The sequence below is a fragment of the Saccopteryx leptura genome, chromosome 2 (genome assembly GCF_036850995.1).
Source record: "Saccopteryx leptura isolate mSacLep1 chromosome 2, mSacLep1_pri_phased_curated, whole genome shotgun sequence".
NCBI classification, from domain to species: domain Eukaryota; kingdom Metazoa; phylum Chordata; class Mammalia; order Chiroptera; family Emballonuridae; genus Saccopteryx; species Saccopteryx leptura.
The window spans coordinates 278,649,167-278,672,235 of record NC_089504.1 but is presented as its reverse complement, the minus strand read 5'-3'; the positions used below and the strand labels follow the sequence as shown (position 1 = coordinate 278,672,235).

At 51.8% G+C, this 23,069-nt stretch overlaps 1 protein-coding gene across 20 annotated transcripts in view; it reads left to right on the top strand.

Annotated features, from left to right (window-relative positions):
* Positions 1-7,116, top strand: part of NFASC (neurofascin) — a 196,572-nt gene extending 189,456 nt beyond the window's left edge. For all 20 annotated transcript variants that reach the window (XM_066361980.1, XM_066361982.1, XM_066361979.1 and 17 more), the window contains one exon: positions 848-7,116. In XM_066361980.1, the coding sequence (XP_066218077.1) occupies positions 848-1,082 (235 nt within the window). In that variant the 3' untranslated portion in view covers positions 1,083-7,116. The remainder of the gene's footprint in view (positions 1-847) is intronic.
* Positions 7,117-23,069: the final 15,953 nt, after the last annotated feature.

Sequence of the window (23,069 nt, the reverse complement as noted above, 5' to 3'; positions counted from 1 at the left end):
CAGAGAGTTTTCCAGCCGGGAGGCAGGACGTGGTGCCTGAGCAGACGCCCTGGGCCATTGGGACATTTCCCTGCTGGGTGCACAGCGGGTACAGCGGGCAGCTGCCACTCCAGCCTCCAGCCTCCCAGCCCTCCTGCACAGGAGACAGGAAGAGCTGAAGAGCAGGTCCTAGGGGCCTCAGAGGGAGCTGGGTAGGGTTCTCTGAGCTTGTTAGTCTTTGTTGTGGGCCACACCTATTCCCAGCATCCCACACCCGTTTGCTTGCTCTGCCCAAAGTAACAGCATCTGTTTGTAGATAAACCAGAGAGAGAGAGAGCTGAGAGGAATAACACCTAGACAGAGAAGGAGCGAGGCAGGCAAAGGTTTGTTTCTTTAAGGCCCAGGCCCTGCCTTTTCATCCAAGGCAGAGCCTTCTGATAGACTAAGGCCCAGTGAGAGGGCTTTCCCCAGGCCTCAGAACCACATAATGACACACTCACTGCTGGAACTCCCCCTGACTCCTCACCCGCCTGAGCTCACAGCAGTGGGCCCTGTCTTACCCAGGTGGCAGTCCCTGCCTCCGCCCCAGACAGTGGCCCAGCTGCATGCAGAGCAGCCCAGACCAGGAATGCACAAGTGTGGGCGGCTATCCCAACTCCGCACCAACTTGCCACCCCATCTCGGAGAAGCTGCTCTTGTCTTCTAGGCCGTGGCTTTCCTTCTGTACGGCTGGTGGGACAGGGTCGTCCCCCAGGCCCTGTCCTCTCCGAGCTGTGTGGTGCATGTAGTGCGTGTGCTTGGCGAGAGGGTTTGGGCGGCGCTGGGCCGGGCCAGGCCCTGATTCCTGTGTGTGTCTCTCTCTGGCCAGTGACGAGGACAACAAGCCCCTGCAGGGGGGGAGCCAGACGTCCCTGGACGGAACCATCAAGCAGCAGGAGAGTGACGACAGCCTGGTGGACTACGGGGAGGGCGGCGAGGGCCAGTTCAACGAGGACGGCTCCTTCATCGGCCAGTACACTGTCAAAAAGGACAAGGAGGAGACCGAGGGCAACGAGAGCTCCGAGGCCACCTCACCCGTCAATGCCATCTACTCTCTGGCCTAACAGAGCGCCCCGGGCACAGCCACTGCTTTGCAAACGGGAAGAGAGGAGAGGAGGAGACGAAGCCACCGCCACTTTCAGGGACAAGGGTACAATGTTGGGATCTGCCAAGTGTGAGGACCACTGACCACCCAACCAACCACAAGCCCCCTTCCAGGGACTCCACACGCCCGGGTGCCATCTGTGTGGGAGAGCTGGAGCCATGGCCAAGCTCACGCTCAGTGGAGGGGACCTGCGCCCCCCCCCAGCCTCATAGCGGTCCTGAGGCCCCCACCACACTGCCCACCCTGGACCTTGGCACATACTCACCAATTTCTGCTGGTTCCAGTACTTTTCTTTGTCTATTTTTGCTTTAGGCATCTGTCCCTGCAGACCCAATATCTCCATTTACTTTCCTTTTGAAGTGTCCCTGGAAAACGAAAGAATAGGTGGATTCCCACCCCCTGCAAACTGCAAAGATGAGCAAAAAGGTTTCATCCATAAAAGAACATGTAGAAAAGCTGCAGTATTCAAACCGCACAGGGCCAATGTATTTCCAAAGGATGCCTTTCTCGCCATATGCCTCCCTGTGCCCACAACCCATCCGCCTCGGCCTTGTCAGTTGCTAAGCCCAGCTTGGCTCCTTTCTGGAAAAACGACAGTATTTTTGGCAGGGCGAGAGTGGACAGGGCTCCTTGCCTTGCTCTGGCTCAGTGGGGAGGTGGGCTTCCTTGCTCTGACCTTGCTCCATCCTCTGGAGTGTCCAAGTCAAGAGCTGCACTGACTCTGACCAAGGAGTTTGAGGAACAGGAGTGGGCACTAATGGAAAGGACTTGAACTCCAGTGACCGGGTACCTCAAGCATCAGAAAATCGGGCGTCTGGTCCCTAGGAGCTGTGCTCACCTTGAGAAAGGAGAAAACGGCTGGGTTTGAACTCCTTTCCCATCAGTGAAACCCCGGATGCAGGAGCGAGGGCCCACCCATTGCATCCCGAGTAGAGGGTGCTCCCCACCTGGTCGGGAGTCTGCACTGCTGCCTCAAGGAGACGGGACCCTGTGATGCAGAAGCTTTGCTGGTGTGTTTGGGAGTGTACGGCACTGCTCCCCTTCACCTCTAGCGGGTGTCCTGTCTTCGGCCAATCCTGTATGATGTTGGAACTGTGCAGATGGGGCCCTGCTGCCCTGAGACTGAGCTGGTGCCCTTTCCTTAGGGTATTTACCTGTCAGGGGACCCTGCGGGGACTCCACCCTAACAATGTGGTGAAGTCTGGCCTGGAGGACTCAGCTCTTCATATGCCTTATGCAGCTCTGCTCTGTCCCTGCAGCCCCCAGGTTCCCAGCCCTCCCCGCAAGCCCTGAAGCCTCCAGCAATCTCTGTCAAGGAGAACGGGGCGGCCTATGCAAGCGTCACAGCAGAACCAGGAGCCACCACTTGACATGCCCTGCAACCCGTTGCCCCAGATGGAGACACTCACACACCTACAGTTCTCAGAGACCGAAGGCACTGCCTTCATCCACCCCACCTAATCCACTTTTGAAACCAAAGGTACCTAGTCTCAGAGGAGAAAGATCGTGAGCCTCAGAGTAATCCTTTAGCTATTGCTGCAGCCAGCATCGGTTCCAGGAGGCGGAAGCTGACCTTAGCAATGGGCCACCTGCCACAGGCACAGCTTCGGAGTTGAGCCTCCAGCTGCTTGCCAGGGGACCTGGGCAGGAGCAGGGCTTTGTCCTACAGAAACTTTATTAAAGCATCATTCGCCACGAGTTTAAGCCACAAAGGTATTAGCAATGCTTGCATCACTGGTAATCAGTTGGTGAAGGTCAAGCTTATAGATATACATACTCTGTCTGCAGGTGAGAAACCACAGCCCAGAGCTGAGCCAATTCTGTCGTTTGAACCTGAGCAAGTAACTACCCTTTGGCCTTAGTCATAGCCAGGTTTGCTTTCTAGAAGCCCAAAGGGCAGCTCTCTCATGGTGACAGGGACAGGGTGAATAGCAAAGGACTGAGGAGTAAGCTCAGGGGTCCCCTCCCCTGGCTTTCCTCTGACATCTGCCTGGACACAGCTGGGGACCCCGAGCCTAGGCCCAGGGTCCCTGAAGGGAATGTCAGGGAGTTATGCCTGTGAGCTGAATGAAAGGATTGGCCTCTTCAGAAAACACTGTGGGTCTGAGCAAGGTAGTCAGTTTCTCAGGCCCTGAGTCCATATTGCACCATATGTGCTAGTGAACTTATTGTTCTGAAAACAGCCTCTTAGGGCAAGAAGGACTGTGGGAAGCCATTGTAGCCATCCCCCACCTCCAGAAGGTCTGCTGCACAGCTGATGACCAGGGAGAGCCTCTGCTACAATGCAGCCTTGGGGAGAGGTGATTCCTCAGCCTGTCTCTGCTCCTCGTTTGTGTCTTGCCCATACCTATACCATCCCTCGTCCCATGTGAAGATAGTGCCGTCACCCCCATCAGTGGCCTGCCCAGACCACCATGCCGTCACACCTCTCCTGGCAGGCAGGAACACACCTGGGCCTGAACAGCCAAGTTGTCCCAAAGCAGAGCTGACAGGTGCTTAGAGAGGTGTGTGGGTGACAGGCTTAGGGTTAGGGTTAAAGAGGCAGCCCTTCCAGGGAGAAGAAAGTCCCTTTTCATGGTGTCACGCCAGAGTCGCCCAGCTCAGCAGGACAGCAGTATTGCCCCACACTCTCCGCCAGCTGGAGCTCAAGCAATCACCCCCAAAACACCCAACAATGACGCCAGGGGAGAGTGATACCATTGGGTGCTTTGGCCTATCTGCCTGGGGGCCCTGGGGGAGCGGGAGGGGGAGAGGTGTAGCTTACCTCACAGTGACTAGAAGTCCCATTGCTTGTACCAGGACCCCACCTACATGCTTGGCCTCGAGAGCTGCAGTGTCCTGTGTCCCCATCTGTCCGGTGATCACTCAGCATATACACACTCTTGACCGCTGAGTGTGAGCCGGCTCTAAGGCACGGATACCATAGTGAAGAGTTGGGGGTGGGCCCTGCCCTCTCTGGGCTGCCTGTCCTGGACCCGAGTCTTGGGACACAGGGGCATGGATTGGGAGCACTCTGGCGTGTGAGCCGCCCATGGCCCCAGGCTCCACAGGAGAAGCTCCAGAGGGAGGACTCGGTCAGCAGGGCTAGGCAAGACCAGGCATCAAAACCCACGGGGACAGCTGGGAACAGGGCTGCCTCCTGAGCCTCTGCGCTGTCCCTCAGGACCCGTGGCTCAACCGGTCTGTATTGCGGTGGCTCAGTCTCCCCTCTTCAGTCCCTCCTCGAATAGCTCTCCCTGCAGAGGGGCCCGGGCCCGCCTGAGGAGCAAGGAGGCGAGTGTTTGGGGAGCATACCACTGCAGGGCCAGGGGACAGCTGCCTCCCACCTTGCTAGGTGTGTGGAGGATGGGACCTGTTCTTCCTTACCTTGCTTTTGAGGAGAGGGTTGAGTTTAAGCTAAAGACAAAACTGGACTGGCTCCTTCCCTTGTCCATTGCCGTTGCCCTGAGAGGTTGGAAGTATCTGGTCCACCCCTTCTTTGTAAGTCCCGAGGTCGGGGGACATGTCCACCTGCCTGAGAGGCAGCCAGTGCCAATATTGTGCACTCTGCAAGGGATGTCTGCTGACTGAACCAGAGAGTGTCATAGTTTCCCTGAACATAGCTGACCTTAGCAAAGGTGTGGAAACAGGTCCAAGGATATTGTGGGTTTCCCAGCTAAGGGACTGCCCTCCCCTGCCCACACCAGCACCTTCACGTGGGCTCACACACAGCAGACTGGAGGCCGCACCGCAGGGTAGCTCCTCAGGAAAACAATACAGATTAGGACGTTGTTTTGCAGGGGCTCAGTCCATACCCAGCCTGCCTACGATGAGGTGTGAATGTGCAGTGGGCAGTGCACGATGCAATGTGAGGCAAGAGACAGGCTGCCCAGGCCGGGCCCCCTTTGGGCAACGACGGAGGACAAAACCAAGAGAGAACTAGGCTGAAGCAAAGGAAAGTGAACCTTCCCCAGGAAGGGCACGGGCAGCGGCCCTTTCAGGCCCCTGGAGCCCTTTGCGAGATCAGACCCACCACACAGAGCATCGTCACAAACAGCCCTGTGCCTGGAGGAGTGGGGAGTTCACGTGCTTTTGCCTTTGTCTCTGCAAGGCTACTTCATCACACTGAAGGGGTGAGGCTCCCTGCGCTTCCGGTCAGCAGGGGCTGGGACCAGGGAACAACTTCTCCTCGGAAGAGTAGCAAGTGCCTGCAAAACAGGCACAGCACAGGATGGGATTCAAGTTTGGCCACTACTGCAGGAGCCCCTGCCAAACACACTGTTAGGTCCACTCGAAAGAAATCATGCCATGGGTCCTGGTGGAGCTTTGCATGGTGACTTAGAAGTAGATTGTAGGAAGTGTCTGGTTTGTTTTTGGTTTTTATGTAAATCGCTGTCAAACAAATGAAACAGAGCTTGAAATGTCAGCAGACTCAGTGTTCTCCTGGGCAGCCCCTCCCTTAAGCCCGGCAGGAGCCAGTCCTGAGAGTTGAGCCTTCCCGCTGCTCCAGCCCGCCCAGTTCCAGCCAGGGCAGCAGCCTTTCCTCCCCTTCCCTACTAAAAACAGACCTTCCTGAGACAGGTTCCGAGAAGGATCCAAGGGAAAGGCAGACAGCCATCCAGGAACCACAAGGCCCTGCCCAGCAGTGTCTCAAGCCACACCCAAAAGCAATGCTCCTCTATCAGTATATTAGTGTTAAGTGGATGTTCCGTAATGATAAGGGTGGAAATGAAATACTATAGACACAAAGGCACCCAGCAGAGGATCGGATTCAGATTTCAGCATGCGAGGAAATCACAGAGTTGATCTAACTGAAATGATTCATCGTACAGACAAACTAAAATCTGGGGTGAAGGGACTTGCCCAAGATCACACCGCTCGTAAGTCAAGGTGATAGGTTAGGGAGTGAGCTCGGACCCTCTAACTTCTTGCCAGTGTTCTTGCATTGCACCCCAGCCGCCTCCTTGGGAACAGGTGTTAACTTACGTCTATCCCGCAGGTTCACCCTCATTGCCCTTGACCACTCCTCCCACATCCCCCACATCCTCCCAAAATGAAAGACACAAAGGATTTTTCTGAGTTCAAGATCAGTCAGTGTGTGATAGCCTGTGGTGGTAAGGGCAGACCCTGGCCAGAAGGGTGACGAGGTGACTGGCGTTTGTCACTGTGAAGCCCAGACTTGTAACGCATCAGGCGCCTGGCGTGCTGTGTCCCTCAGTGAAGGCGTGAAGGGCTCTCTGTCCACTCCGCTCTTGGCCATGAGGTACCGAAGGGCAGCAGGGCCCATGGAAGCCCTGCCCCCACTGGGATTTGCTGGGCTGCAGTTCAGCACAAGTAATGACTTCAGTGAAGCAATAAACACAAAAATCTGGGAAAAGAAATCCAGAATTTTGTGCACTGCTCTGTTTCTTTTTCAAACATGATGCAGATCAGATGACCCTGCTCCTCTCTTTTTTCTGATCCCCAAATGCAACTTCTTCAGTCAGTGTTGTTCCTCCACCCGGCTCCCAGCTCTTTGCCAACTTCCTCACACCCCTCCTGAGCTGAGTGTCAGTCGCCTGTGTGACGTGGCCGCCTTCTGTCCTGGTCCCACCCCAGCCATACTGGACCATCCCAGTTTGTTCCTTGTGGTGGGAAAATGTTTTCCCAATGTCTCCATCCCTTCTCACATATGCACACACCCACAAACTGTCTGATCTTTTTTCCATTGGTTAAATATTTAACTCGCCGTGGCAGACCTTGTTTTAACACCTCTCACATCGTGTTCTTTCCTTTATGCGAGTTATTTTGCATTAACCGTCGTCAGCGACAGATGCGTCTCTGAGGGTGTCATGCACGACCTTCAGCGGGGAAGATGTCTGGGCTGTGGAGGACCATCTAATACATGGACTTATAAACTGACTGCATGAGCAATGAAAAGGCCAAATTCAGAATTTTTTTTGAATCACTGTAAAAAAACTGATTTCTTTTGTATAGAGAACACTAAACGTATAATAAAAGTTGTTCAAAATGGACTGTGGCCATGTGTTCATTTTCCTTAATGGATGGGAGAGCTGTCGGGGTGAATGATAGGAACAAATTAAAGAGTTTTTCATGGGTACCAGATAGCATACACTTTTGGAATTCTGTGATACCAGCCCCCATTGTGAAGTTGGTCTCATCCCAGAAAACTCTGTAGCACAGTTTGTTTTAAACATAGAGTGACTGGTATAGGCATGCGTACAGCCATGGAGACACCCCAGTTCAGTGCGACCACACAGATGTCTGTGGGCCGTGGGAGAAGTGTCGTGTAAGGGGTGCTGGAGGAGAGAAACATGCAAAGCCGTTCTTCTTTCTGCCCCCCCTGCCCTTAGATGAGAGAATACCAGCACACGCTCTGCCCTGTGCCTGGCACAGAAGGCATTTAATATTGCTGAATAATTAAAACTATTTACAACAGACCAAATCAAATCTCCACATAGACTCAAAGGAATCTCAGTCAACAAGCAAATAGAAAAGGAAGAAACAGAGAGGGCTGTTGGTTGAGGAGCACTGCTCACCTTTCACCACACCTCTCTCCTGAAGGTTGGGGGACTTGTGGTTGTGCTAATTTCCACTGAGGAGTGGCCAAAGAGCATCTCCCAGGCAGAATGAATGGTAAGGGACCCCAGACAGTGTAACCCCCTCCCTTTCCTCAAGGTGATGTGAGGTTAAAGTGTCAGGTCTGGGAGGTGGTTCTGCCCATGGAGAGAGATAACCGAGGCAGTATTGGGCGAAAAGGGCAAAAAGATTTCCCTGAAAAATACAGAACCAACTCTTGGATAAAGAATCGCCACATAGCCTGACCAGGCAGTGGCACAGCGGATAGAATGTTGGACTGGGATGCAGAGGACCCAGGTTCAAGACCCCAAGGTTGCTGGCTTGAGCGCAGGCTCACCAGCTTGAGCGCAAGTCACTGGCTTGAATGTGGGATTATAGACATTACCCCATGGTCTCTGGCTTGAGCCCAAAGTTTGCTGGCTTGAAGCCCAAGATCACTGGCTTGAGCCCAAGGTCACTGGCTTGAGCCCAAGGTCACTGGCTTGAGCAAGAAGTCACTTGCTTTGCTGTAGACCCCTGGTCAAGGCACAGATGAGAAAGCAATCAATGAACAAGCAATCAGCGAACAGCTAAGATGCCACAAGGAAGAATTGATGCTTCTCATCTCTCTCCCTTCCTGTCTGTTTGTCCCTCTCTCTGACTCTCTCTGTCTCTGTTAATAAAAAAATTTTAAAAATCACCCAGTAACTATCCAACCCACCTGTGTTTCCATTCCTTTCAAAAGTCCTCAGAACAGAGCACTGAAATGAGGGTTTATTGCTTCATTAAAATAAGACTTTATTTCCAGGTCTGACCCCTCTGAATCTTTGCATAACTCTGGGTATGTCACACAAGTCCTCCAAACCTCCCTATTCACTTCTAAGAATATGAGAAAGATCCTTTCTCCTCATTCTCAAGTACACTGTCTCTGAATTTGTCCCTCATTTTCACTTGCACTGTCCCACCATTACTCCAAGCCCTCATCCTAAATTGGCAGTCTCCTTGCCACCTGTGTTACCCACTCCCCCTTGTAACTGCAGCCAACAGGATCTTCTTCTTTTTTTAACATTTCATTTATTGATTTTACGAATAGAGAGAAGGAAGGGGAAGAGCAAGAAATATCAACTCATAGTTGCTTCAGTTTAGTTGCTCATTGGTTGCTTGTAGTACGTGCCTTGACCAGGCAAGACTAGGGTTTCAAATGGGCAACCTCAGCGTTCCAAGTCAAAGATCTATCCACTGTGCCACCACAGGCTAGGCTGGATCTTCTAAAATATAAATTTTATATGTCACTTCTTTACTTGAAACCTTAGAGCTTGCTATAATGCCTTCAGTTTGCTGCAGTAGGATAAACTCTAAACTCCTTGGTTTGGCCTCTTAGACCTTTTATGATCTGACCCTTACCTCTGCAACCTCACTTTTTTACCATTTCTCACATATATTCCAAACGCTTGCCATTCCAAGCTATTTACAGCTCTCCCTGATATGCACTGATTTCTTATACTTCTCAGCTTTGGCAATTTAATTCTGCTCAAAAGCACCTATTAATAACCTATTCTGTGCCAATTAATGACATAAGGTAAGTAGACTAAAGTTCAAGTCTTCAGGAAGCTCAGACTATTATGGGAGACAGTCAAGTAAGCAAAAGCAATGTGATAGTATCTAGGACAACGGGCTCAGTAAATGTGGGTTCAACAAATGGGCTATGACCCAAAGGTGGATCTACTCAGAACAGCTTCCTCTTGACCTCCCACACCTCCGTTCTCTGGATACATTATAGACACTGAGTTGATGCTCACAGCCAGGCCTCCCCACAAGGACTCCAGGCTCTTTCTTCTTTGTCATTCCGGATACCTCTAACCCCATTTTTCCTTACAGATCACCTCTCCTGGGCTCCTTGAATGCAGGCCTGGCCTCCGCTGAGTCACACATCTTGAACAATTAGTTCAGGTGACACTGTCTCAGGAAGTCTTCCCTGATACCTGATATAGCTCGCACAAGTACATACACACACAGACATCTGGTAGGTCTGGTTTAGACCCCCTCGCTATGCCCCATAACACCGATTTTATGTCTCCCAGGGCGTAAGCATGCATTTTTATTGTTTATTTCTTTCACTGTTGTGTGAACATTTGAGTGTGAGATACCATTTATTTTATCTCTGTCTGCAGGCCAGTGTCTGGCACAAAGCAAGGACAAAATGAATGACTGTGAATGAGTAAGTGAATGAATGAATGAGACAGCTGTTCCTTTAAAAGAAGTAGGTGGGTAGATTCAAGATTTTTGTGTCATCCTCTTTGGATATTGGATATTTGGACATTGGACTTGAATATGATGTTTCAGGAGTGGGAGTGGTCCACTGGCCCAATTTTAGAGCAGTAGCCCCCACGCAGGGGAACAGAAGTAAAGAAACAAGCAAGGCTTTTATTTGAAGAAAGTCAACCTCAATTCAGCTGAGGCCAAACAAAGCGCTGCCTCTCTCCAGAGCCCCAGGGACCCCCAGAATATCTGTCATCTCTCATCCCTGTCTCCTGAAGGCTGTGCCTCCCAGCCCATTAGAAATGCTAATCTCCAGTTTCGGGCTGGATTAAGCGACCCAGTGGAGGGGACAGTCATCTTCCAATCTTTATTAAGAGTGAAGGCTATACCCCCCTCTTGCCCAGCTGCCCACAAAAGGAGGGAATAAGGGAATTCATTAAAACCCTTCTCATCAAGGCAGCCTCTACTGCTCAACCCTGTATTCGTGGAGGAAGGCAGGGGAGGTACATTTCAGCTGCCCCCCCACACACACTTAATGCATCACAGCCCATTTTTTTGATGTCAGCTCCTGCTGGAGCATGGACCAGGCATTGGGCCTCAGAGCAATTTGGAGCCACAGCTGAGGCCCAACAGCCCAGCCCCCAGCCCCGCCCTAGACCTTGCTGCTCATCAACCCCAGACCCCATGGCAGAGAAGCATGGCTTTGTGTATGTAGACCAAGATACAGTCTGGTAGGGTCCATGAACGCTCGGGTTCCGTAGGCACCCACCTTACCCACACTCAGTGGAAGCAGAACTCAGACCCCCTCAGCCTCACGGGGGACGAGCTGCGGCTGAGGGCAGGGGAATCTTGTACCCTGAAACAACAAACTAAGTCACTCAGTATATAGTTAACATCCCCACTGTCCTCTAACAAGGCCGAATCCTATTAAATAGAGGGTCCAGGAAGTTTGCAGATAACAGCAGGAGAGAGTCCTCTATAACAGAGGGGGGCATTTTAGAACTCCAGGGCAATGGGGGGTGGGGGGGTGTAGATGAGGAGCAGAGACCAGCCAAAGAAAGAGTAGAGATTCTCAAAGTATGATACCATCCCTAGACCCATAGCACAGAATCACCCAGGAACTTGTAGAAAGGCAAATTCTAGGGCCCCTCCCAGATCTACTCTATGTGAAACTCTGGAATCCATGTTTGAACAAACCCTCCAGGTAATTATCATGCAGGCTAAAGTTTGAGGACTGCTAGATTTGAGGAACACAATGAGAATGCTGGGGGGTCTGGGATGTGAGCCCTTCCCAAGCCCCTGAAGTTGTCAGTCAAACCTACCCAATTAATGAAGTTGCCTCATGTGAGAGGATGCTGTATACAAACGCGTCGGTGAAGTCTACATCCACACTGCTGCGGGTGAAGCAGATACCACAGGAGAATGTACGGGTCAGAGAACAAGGCCCCAGGAATTAGCAAAAATTGTAAGAGAGACCTTGACTCTCACAGACCGTGGAATTGGCAGGGACTGATGTCGGAGAGGCGGTATCCGTTTATGTCAAAGAGGCAAGAGGGCACCAGATGGTATTTGGGTTACAATACATTTAATGACTTAAGAGGAGAAAGGGAACTAATAATGTTGATGCTTGCTGACAGTGTGAGGCAGAGTGATGTGCACATTATGCAAAGTATCTCTTTTAACCCTCACACAGCCCTTTGAGGCAGGTAGCTTCACATCCTGCTATACACACAAGGAAACTGTGGCTCCAAATGCCCAAATATATAATTTGCCCAAGGTATGTGACAAAGCCAGAACTAGCTGCCAGGCCTGTTTGATGCTAAAACCTCAGCTCTCACCACTGCACTAGGTGTGAATGGGCCTCTCTATGAAGCACTAGCCCCGGATCTGCGCCTCAAAGGCACCTTGCCGAGCAGCCCGCACCAAGGAGAGGGTTGTGGGGCTTGCCGCTCATGGTCGTGTCATGAAGTGGGCAGCGAAGCCAGATGTGCTCACCCTGCTCTAAGTCTGCCTTGAGTACCAAGAAAGAGCCAGGACTCTGCAGATAGGTCCGGCACTGCTATGTGACCTCAGGCAAGTTCCTTAACCTCTCTTTGCTTCAGTTTCTTCATCTATAAAACAAGGATTGTACTTGTATCTTACCGCATAGGTTGTTGTAAGGCTCAAATCCACTGAAATGTGAAAAGTTCTAAGAAGGGTACCTGATGCATAGTAAGCACTAGATAATAATTTGTCCATTTAAATGAATGAATCGCTTATGCTTTCCCCTTCTGCTTACTAGAATGTTCTCCCTGGTCTCTACTTCTTCCTTCAAAAGTCCTCCCCATCCCTCCAGGCAGACTCAGATCTCACCTTTCATACCCACCTTGGCACACAGACGGTCTCTCTGACCTCCTCTATCCTTCCTGCTCCCCCTGCCCCTTGGCCTTCCCTATAAACTCTCAATGTGTCTCTTTCATTCCTAGCCAGTCTAAAAACCTCTGCAGGGCAGGACCCAATACCTCATCTTCTTGTACTTCTGTGGCACCGGCCCTGTTCCTCACACAGTGGAGTAACCTACTGATTTTGTGGACCCAGTGGTCCCCAGAGGGCAAGCAAGCCCCATTTGTACTCGAGCAGTCTGTAGGCTGCCCGGTTAGGGGTTTAGGCTTGATTTGGATTTGGAGTGGGGATAGGCAGTATTTGTCTTTCTAAAAACAGGTTTACCAAGTTTCAAGTGGCAGGATAGAAGGGTCAGTGATGAGGATTGAGAGCTAGGAGTTGGTTCAACAGCCCCATTAATTAACTTTCCCAATGTCCCCTGAGTGCTTTATAACTCTTTCAAGCCTAGGAACCCACTCATTTATCAGAACAACTGTCCAGCTTTCCCCTTCCTCCCTCCTGCCCCTTCTAGTTCCAGTCTGGCTGTTAGGACACAGCATAACCCTCTACCCACGTGGCAGAGGAGACTAAAGCTCTAGCCTGGGTTTGTCCCAAGGGAGAAGGATCACAGGACAGAACTCAATGTCCCCTCCATGAACTTTCACAGCCCTGGTCCAGATGGAATAATTAGGTATAGCAATATTTCTGGGGTCATTTCCCTGAGATTTAGGAGCCCGAATCTCATGCACAGAGGAAACCCATGTCTCCCAGGCCACAAGCATGAGATTCTTCACCCTGACAGCACCTCTTCCCCGGGAAGGGGAGTTTGGTAGAACCCATCATCCGTGCAATCAGCATGGGTCCAGAGGAGCTAAAATCTGCCAGCCTTTTCCTTCCCAAGGCCCCACAACAACCTCCTGAACCACATTGGCCTCCCTCCCAAAGTTTCCACAGGGCTGTGCCCTGGTGTGGCAGGGACAGTTGAACCCACAGGCTGACTGCAGGCAGAGGACACTGGCTGGACTGGAGGTGCACAAGGCCATCAGGGCTGTGTAGTCAGCAGAGTCCTCAGAGAGGTCCTCTCAACCATGTGCACCAGCGCAGAGGCATGGAACACCAGCGCAGGGCGAGCCCTGATCCATCTCCTCTGTCTATAGTTTCTCCACATCAAAGCTGTATCCAAAACTGCCCTGCCCCCAGCAAGTGCACCTCTGTTGGGCGGATAAAATGTATTATGCTCACTTTGTTAAAGATGCCATCGCCCAGGTGATATTAATGTGTGTTGGAGGCAGACAGGATCATTGTAGCCTGGGGCTTGGTTTTGGGATTAAGCCTCTCCCACCCATCTTGATGTGGGGTGGTACAATCCAATCATGCCTCAGAGAAGTGACTTTGTATTAGAGACTTCCCTGTTATGTATATTGGATTAAGGGTTTGGATTTCTACACTATAAAATGGGGACGGAACGAGAGTTTGGGCTCTTGGTTCCTGAGATTATCATTAGAAGAGAGAGCAGAGAGAATAGAGCCAGCAGCGGGAGGAGGCCACGTGGAGGAGGCCAGGAAAAGCAGCCAAGATGGCGGAGTGCTGAGTGAGATGCCAGTTTGTACAGAGTTTGTATCTGGGATAAGGAAGGAGATGGGGAACTGAGGAGAATAAGGCCGGTGAGCTAGAAACCTTGGATCCTAGAAAAACTTGGATAAATCAGTAGCTTTGTGAGCACTGAATGTGACTGGGTTTTGGAGCCCAGTGTGTATTTTTACTTGCCCGCTGGGTGCAAGCTAGATTAAAGACTATGGCCCACCAGTTTTTGGCTCCATGGTTTCTTTACCGACTGTCCGAATCCAATGCGAACCTGCATAGGCCTGGCTGCTCTGATGGTGGCCTTGGCCCTGCCTCCTGGCTTTACATTTGGCGTAGTCTGTGGCAGGATTCGATACAGATCGGCAAGGAGCCTTTGAGCGGTGGAGTAGAGGACTGGCTAGTGTTAGGGTTCCCCATGGCTGTCCTTTTGGGGATTGTAGGCTGGCTGACTTTTACAGCCATGCGTGAGGAAACCAAGAGCTCTGTTGAAGAGGCTGCCTGGGACCTGCAAACCGAGCAGCGGGAGGAGCTGGAGCAAACGCAGGAGAAACAGATGCTGACCCTGGAGCTGGAGGAAATGCTGGAGGAGGAGGCCGACCAGGTGTTCGAGATTCGCCTGGAAATGGAGCAAACGCTGGAGGAGGATTCAGAGGTTCGTGAGTTGCAGCTTGCCCTGGATGTTGCGGAGAGCCAGCAGCGGCAGGAGGCCAGGGCTGAGGCTGAGGCTGAAGCTGAGGCCGGGCCCGGAGCTGCAAGGTCTGCGGAGCAGAAGGCTGCGGCAGCCCGGGGCTCGAGACTGGCAGCGGGAGCTGGTGTTTTCAGTTCCTCTTTGGAGGATGAGGAGAATCGGACTGGAGTTGTGATCTGTAGTCTCCAGAAGATGGAAGCCCAGCTGGAAGGAGCACCTACTGCGGCCCCGGTAGGTCTGCGATTTTGGGACATAGGCCTGGACATGCTTTTCGGAGCAGAGATGGAAATGCTGACTGCCATTGCCACGTGCTCCTCTTTGGGACAGTGTAAGACCTGCGAGGATGGCAGGGATGAGGGGGGTGGCTGACGCCCCATGTGCGTGGACTGATTTCCTGGACTACGACCGGAGTGGGCATTGGCTCCTTTGTTGGATGGACTTACGGATTATGGATTTTGGACAATGTAAAATACCCTGATGGGGGTGGGGGGTGGCTTTGCTGGAAGCACTCCCCTACCCCGGGAAGCTTTTCCCGTGGCTAGAAAGAAGACCGAGGACATTTTGCGCTTTGGGCTAAGTGCTCAGAGACTGGTGAAATGTACCTTTGTAATTGTTGAAACTGTATGATTTTTGCTGTTGTAATTTGTGTAATGTTCTAATTTCCTTGCACAGGGATGCCGGTAGTGTAAATTGTGGGTAGTAAAGTGAGCATAGGGGTGGATTGTTGGGCGGATAAAATGTATTATGCTCACTTTGTTAAAGATGCCATCGCCCAGGTGATATTAATGTGTGTTGGAGGCAGACAGGATCATTGTAGCCTGGGGCTTGGTTTTGGGATTAAGCCTCTCCCACCCATCTTGATGTGGGGTGGTACAATCCAATCATGCCTCAGAGAAGTGACTTTGTATTAGAGACTTCCCTGTTATGTATATTGGATTAAGGGTTTGGATTTCTACACTATAAAATGGGGACGGAACGAGAGTTTGGGCTCTTGGTTCCTGAGATTATCATTAGAAGAGAGAGCAGAGAGAATAGAGCCAGCAGCGGGAGGAGGCCACGTGGAGGAGGCCAGGAAAAGCAGCCAAGATGGCGGAGTGCTGAGTGAGATGCCAGTTTGTACAGAGTTTGTATCTGGGATAAGGAAGGAGATGGGGAACTGAGGAGAATAAGGCCGGTGAGCTAGAAACCTTGGATCCTAGAAAAACTCGGATAAATCAGTAGCTTTGTGAGCACTGAATGTGACTGGGTTTTGGAGCCCAGTGTGTATTTTTACTTGCCCGCCGGGTGCAAGCTAGATTAAAGACTATGGCCCACCAGTTTTTGGCTCCATGGTTTCTTTACCGACTGTCCGAATCCAATGCGAACCTGCATAGGCCAGAAGGCTGCTGTGATAGTGGCCCCGGCCCTGCCTGCTGGCTTTACAACCTCCCTCCCTCCCACACCAGCTGATACCTCCTTGGGAAAGAATTTCAAATTATGGCCAACCAGACTGCATCTGACAGGGTTGAGAGTTTTTCTAGGGGAAAATAACACACAAACCTGAGGTTGATGGAGACTCCTACGGCGTCTGCCTGCCTGCCAGCTCTGCAGGGAAGGGCCCCGCAGATGAACAATGGCCTTTGCCCGCGTTTCTGACTGGAGAAAAGCGCCCTTCCAGTCTTTGCCTTGCAGCCAGGCAGTTCAGTTCCTCCCCTTCTGTTCTTGGCACCTTTCAAGCTGGAGTGCAAAGTGAGTAAATCTGATATCAAAAAGTCCCATTTGTTAGTATTACTACTGATCTCATCAGAAAAATCTGATTGTCCAGCTCAGTGCCTCCCTCGCCCCTGGCTGCAGGGACAAGACAAAGTGACGTACTCCACATAGTCCTCGGGCTGGTGCAGGAAAGAGGATGCTACTGGGTCCCCAGCAGCACCATTAAGGACAGCCCATCATCAGAGGGTAACAGTAAGATTCTCAGAGCTGACCCTGCACAGCCCAGGCCCTCCCCCAAAATGGATTACAAGTTCTAACAGCCACACAAACTCATCAGTGGTCAAAAAAGAAATCCACACCCATGGGTCACAAGATAAGCCCAGAAGTCACCAAGAGCCGGCAGAAAATAAACGTGGAGAGAAGTTGTCCCAGCCCTCATTGTGATGTAATTGAGGCCTCTCCTTCGCCTAGACACCACCCAGAGAGAAGATGGAAGGGTCCTGAGAAACACCTTCTTTGTTATTCCATAGTGGGTTGACCAACGCAATACAGGATGCCCAACTCAATTTTAGTTTCAGATAAACAATGATTTTGTTTCATTGCAAAAAAAAAAAATGCAGACTTCCATGTATATCCATTCTGAGCCAGCCAGATAAAAATAGTTTGGGATTTTCAGCTGCCCTGAACACTCTAGGGCACTCTAGCCTCTCATCAAAGCGGACAGCTGAAAGGTGTGTTGGGTTTGGGGAAACTGGCAACAGGAAGAGGTGATACATAATTCTCAGGAATCCTATCCCATCCTAAACTGAAGAATATGTACGTGTAACTTTAGTTTCCCCCAGCAGACAGGCCCAGCCCTGGGCGGAGCCCCTGCGCCCCTTCCACCCTCTCCTCCTCCGGCTGGCGTCCATCCCGGTCCATTTCCGATCCCCTGGCCCTTCTCGGAGCTGTCAGGCGCATCCTCTTGGGTCCATCAGTGGCTTTTAAAGGAGGCTCCGGCTTTCATCCTATTAGTGAGCCGGGGAGTAATTACGACTTCATTAGCCAAATAGGTTCTTGGTTCAGAGACTTCCCCCCACAAAACAAAATGCACACCCTCTTCCCTCCATCTGAAGTCTGTCCCCTGGGGCATCAGCTAACAATGTAGCAGGGCTCCAGGGAACCTGGAAGGGAGGAGAAGCCAGGGACGGCTGGCCAAGGGGGAGGGGGCCCACAGCCCCCTCCTCAGAAACGCATCTGCTGGCGGGCTGGCCCCCGGGAGAGGTTTTTGACAGGGAGAGGGATGGCACTCCAGCAAATGAGGTGCGTGACCCCTTGCATTTGTCTGCTGCCCCTCTGGCCCTGCCAGCCCTTCCGATCAGGGGACACCCCCGGTGGACGGCCAGCGCACTTCCCGGATGGACGGGCAGCCTTTGCCTTTGGGAGGCTCTGGCAAATGCCCAGAGCCCTGCAGAGTGTCCCTGGCTCCACTTCCCCACTTTCATCTATGCTTAGGCTGCTGCAGCTCCGGGGGCAAGGAGGCAGAGGGCTGCCAAGTAAGAACAAAGCTGTGCCCCGGTGCCATCTGCCTGGGGGAGCTTCCCTCAGCCACAGCCGCCAGACCGGGCGGGCCATCCTGACACCTGGGGAGGATTCCGCTGCTTCTCGGTCACTTACCTGACGCCCCACACCTCTGCAGTAGAGTTTTCTTTGGGTATAAATTAGTTTTACATTACAGTTAAAACCATCCTCCCTCGGGAAATTGCTTATTGTCCTCTTTTCCTATTCTTTTAATAGGTTTTAGGGGCGTGGAGTTCAATTCTCCTGCCTCTAGCTTGCTCTACCTGGAACCGGAACTGTCTTTATTTACTGCTGGCCCCACAGAGCTGCCCTCCACAGGGCAGGCTGGGGACGGCCAGGGTACGGACATACCAGCTCTGGCCACTCCGTTGGCCCACACTCCACCAGGAGAAGGTGTAAGCTCCCTGCAGATCTTTAGACACATGTCTCTTTGTCCATGATTCTTCGAGAGATCTGGCTGCCTCTTCTGGGGCTTTGCAAATAACAGCTGGTGAATTCTCATTCCTGCTGAGGGCCCCTCTGCTTGGATCGTCCGCCGGCAAGATGCCATCTGCTGGGGCTGCACCCAGAGGCAGGAGGATAGATGAGATGACCTCCAGACAGCCCTGCCACTTCCCAGACTCCAAGCCTTGCACAGCCTGGCCTGGCGCTGGCCCTGACTCCAGCCTGACCCTTTCCACCTGCAGGCCTGACAGCTCTGCCTCTGCTCTCCCTCCCCCCGTCCCGGCCCACAGCCAGCCCAGGGGTCAGGCAGGAGGACCCCTGCTCCCTGCCCTTCAAGGAAAGGGAGTCCCCAGAGACCATCCCAGCTGTACCCACGGTGTGTTCCCTGAAAGCAAGCATCCTTGTGTTAATTCTGCAATTTCCCAAAGTGCCAGGAGCATCTCAACTGACAGTCACAGCATCTGCTCCTCTCACTCTCCAGAAGGCCGGGTGGGAGCAGTGCCAGCCCTTCCCCGAGGCCCCCTGCCTCACACTCCTCCCACCAGTTCGGGCACCCTGGTCCCTGAGAGCTCCTCCAGTGCCTCTGCACCCTGTCCCCTGACACCACCCCCATGGCCGCTGCTGGCAGCCTTGATAACCATCTCCCTGTCCTGTGCCTAGGGGACTGCAGAGAAAGAGGCTATTTTCCCCTCTGTGGCCTGCCCTGGGTCTCTAATAGGTATATTCCTTGGCCTCAGGGGGCCAAGGAAAGGGGAAACCTCACGCTTGGTCCTCCCCATTGCCCCCCACCCCCGCCCAAACACAGTCTTTGGGCTGCTCACTTCCAAGGCAGTGGAAGTTATGGCTGGTTCCTCAGCTCAAAGCCCTGCCAGGTATCTGACTTGGCCCTGTCCTGAGCTTCTGCATAGGATTCTCAGCCTCAGCACTGCTCGATGTGCGGGCTGCCCTATGCCTTATAGAATGTCTAGTTGCATCCCTGACCTCTACCCACTAGAGGCCAGTAACACACATATTGGGAGAACCAAAAATGTCTCCAGACATAGCCAAATGTGCCCTGGTTGAGAATCACTGAACCAAGGCAAAAAAAAAAAAAAAAAAAGAAAGAAAGAAAGAAACCTGACACCTGAGTGTCAGTGATTGACACTCCAACTCTCTCAGTTCTGATCCCCAGGCTCCTGGTGACAGAGGGGTGGCTTAGCCAGAGCTTGGCAAACATTTTCTGTAAAGGGCCAGGTGGTAAATATCTTCAGCTTTGCACACCATAGTCGCTGTTGCGAATCCTCGACGGCCGGTGTAGCGCGGCAGCGGCCAGACAACATGTAAATGAACAAGCATGGCTCTGCTCCAATCAATCTTTATTTATGAACATTGAAATTTGAATTTCATATGATTTTTATGTGTCATGAAACATTTTTTTTTCTTTTTTTTTCAATCATTTAAAAATGTAAGATGCCTGCTTAACACATAGACCACACGCCTGGCTACAAAGGTCTCAGAGGTATCAAACACCACAGTCCCTTAACAAAGCCACAGGCAGAGGAGACTGGGTTGTGAAGGAGGTCATGCTCCTCCGAGGGTGGGGGAACCAGTCAGTCCAATAACTCCTTGGGCCAAATAGAATTATCTGTACTGGGGTGACCCCACTGACCTCAGCAAGACCAACTACATAATTTGCAGTGCCCAATGTAAAATGAGAATGCTAGGCTCCTTCTTTAAAAAGTATTAATAATTCCAGAAGCAGCAGGAGAGCATCAAACCAAGCAAGGGACGTCCTGAGCACAGACCCTGTGAGACAACACAGGCTGCACAATCACGAAGCCGGCCCCAAACCTCAGCCTCCTTCCAGAGAGGCCTGCACCTGCTAGAGCTTCTGCCAGACTGGTTCCCTGACCCTGGGGCAGGGCTGTCATGTATGACTGTGCTCTTCGGGGTGACATCAGCTGAGTGGGTGAGTGGGGGTTGAAGCTATGAGGCCTTCCCCCCTTGCCAAGCTGTGTGGCCAGTGCAGTGCCACACCTGCTTGTGAGAATTTTTAATAAATGGCCTAGTGCCCCCATTAGTGGTGCCTTTAGGGCACCCAGGATGGAAAAGAAGTAGCCAGCTCTGCCCCAGTACTGTCTCCTTTACCCCCATTTGAATACCCAGAGAGAAGTAAATGACCTGCTCAGCAATTCGTTTAATAAGCAGATGTGGAGCACGAGACACTAGGCTGAGAGCATGAATACACGAGGTGCAGGGCAAGGACACCCCATCTCCATATAGATCAGTAAGCGGGATGCCTATGAAGTGACAAGGACACCGAAAAGGGACACCATGTGCTTAAGAGAGAATTGGAGCAGGTTAGGCTTCCTGAAGCCCAGCAGTCAGTGGGCCAGTTCTTGAGGGAGAGGAGGATTTAGCCAGATACACCTAGGGAGAAAGATGACCATTCCAAACAAGGAACAGCACTTAAGAGAGCAAAACAAGAGACTCTGTGCCTGACCAGGCGGTGGCGCAGTGGATAGAGCGTCGGACTGGGATGCAGAGGACCCTGAGGTCGCCAGCTTGAGCGCGGGCTCATCTGGTATGAGCTAGGCTCACCAGCTTGAACTCAGGGTCGCTGGCTCCAGCAAGGGGTTACTCAGTCTGCTGAAGGCCCGCGGTCAAGGCACATATGAGAAAGCAATCAATGAACAACTAAGGTGTTGCAACGTGCAATGAAAAACTAATGATTGATGCTTCTCATCTCTCTCTGTTCCTGTCTGTCTGTCCCTGTCTATCCCTCTCTCTGACTCACTCTCTGTCTCTGTAAAAAAAAAAAAAAAAAATCAATAAATAAAATCTCTTTTAAAAAAAAAAAAAAAAAAAAGAGACTCTGTGTCCTGGCCGGGTAGCTCAGTTGGTTAGCACATCATACTGATATGCCAAGGTTGTGGGTTTGATCCCTAGTCAGGGCATGTACAAGAGTCAACCAGTGACTACATAGGTAATGAAATAACAAATTGATGTTTCTCTCTCAGTCTCTCAAATCAATACATTTTTAAAAATAAAAAAAAAACAACAAAGCCTCCAGCCCTTTCTAGAAGGGCAGGCAGGTCGATGCGGCTGGAGTACACTGAGGAAAGGCAGGAGAAGAGGGCAGAGCCGACGAGGGGGGCAGATAACAGCGGGACCTGTGTCACAGGAAGGAGCCTGGCCACCCCAGAGGCGAGGAAGCCGGAGAGTTTTTAGCAGGAGAGTGGGCAGTGTGATTAGCGTTCCAGGTAGCTCACTCTGACTGAAGCCCGGAGGATGATGGGAGGGGTTGGTATGGGAACCCAGGAACCTGGTGAGGACAGCTAGTCGGAATTTGGGTGAAAGCTGGTGAGGGCCCAAGGTAACACCGTGGTCAGGAGGCTGGGGGCATGCCTAAGAGAGGACTTTGGGAGGCAGAGGGGCAGGATGGAGCGGTTGGCAGGACTCGGAGGTAGGTGGTGAGGGAGGGAAGAGTCACAGAGAATGTAAAGGTTGGAGGGTGGCACTCATGGGGGCAGAATAGCAGGTGGACAGGGACAAAATGGAGGGTGTCAGCTACAGTTCTGAGAAACAGCACCAGGAGGATGATGAGGTGGGGAGTGGGGGGCTGGAAATTTGTTTTCTGTAGGTCAAGCCCTCAGACTGGAAACTCAGGCAGGAGCTGGTGCTGCAGTCTGAGGGCAGAATTCTTTCTTCCTCGGGAAAACCTCAGCCGTTGAAGGCCCTTCAACTGATTGGACGAGGGCCACACACATTACGAAGGAAATCCCTAAATTCAACTGATTATAGATGTTAGCCACATCTACAAAATACCTGCACAGCAATACCTGGTTCAGTATTTGATTAATTAACTGCGTATGATAGCCACATCAAGCTGACCCACAGAACCGACCATGGAAGCCTGTCCTGTGGTGGTGCAGTGAATAAAGCGTTGACCTGGAATGCTGAGGTTGCTGGTTCGAAACCCTGGGCTTGCCCCATCAAAGCACATATGAGAAACAACTACTAAAGTTGAAGCTTCTTGCTCCTTCTCTCCCAGTTTTTTTTTCTCTCTCTCTCAAAAAATAAAATTTTTTTTAAAAAACTGACCATGATTGCCTGACCAGGCAGTGGCGCAGTGGATAGAGCATCAGACTAAGATGCAGAGGACCCAGGTTCAAAGCCCCGAGGTCACTAGTTTGAGTGCGGGCTCATCTGGCTTGAGCTTGAGATCATAGACATGACCCTATGGTCGCTGGCTTGAGCCCAAAGGTCACTGGCTTAAGCAAGGGGTCACTCGCTCTGCTGTAACCCCCTGGTCAAGGCACATATGAGAAAGCAATCAATGAACAACTAAGGAGACTAAGGAGCAACAATGAAGAACTGATGCTTCTCATCTTTCTTCCTTCTTGCCTGTCTGTCCCTGTCTGTCTCTGTCTGTCTGTCTGTCTCTCTCTCTCTCTCTTTCTGTCACACACACACATACACACACACACACACACACACACACACAAACTGACCATGGGAGTGGGAGTTTGGGTCCCATGTAAGGATGTGAGGGGCCCATGAGCATCTATGTGAGGGTGTGTAGCTGGCTAGTGCAGGTCTGAGCCCCAGGCTCAAGGACCTTCCAGGGCCTCACCTCCTCAGAACATGCCGGACTAGCCACCTGCCTGTTCATTCCACCTTCCCTGTGACCCTAAAGTGGACTTTCCAAACCACATCTTAGCCTACTCTTGCTTGCTCAGACCCCTCCAACAGTTCCCATTGCTCTTGGATAAAGCCCCTGCAGGTGTGAAAGCCTCTCCATGAACCAGCTTGCCTCCCTTGCCCTGGGCTCATTGCTTC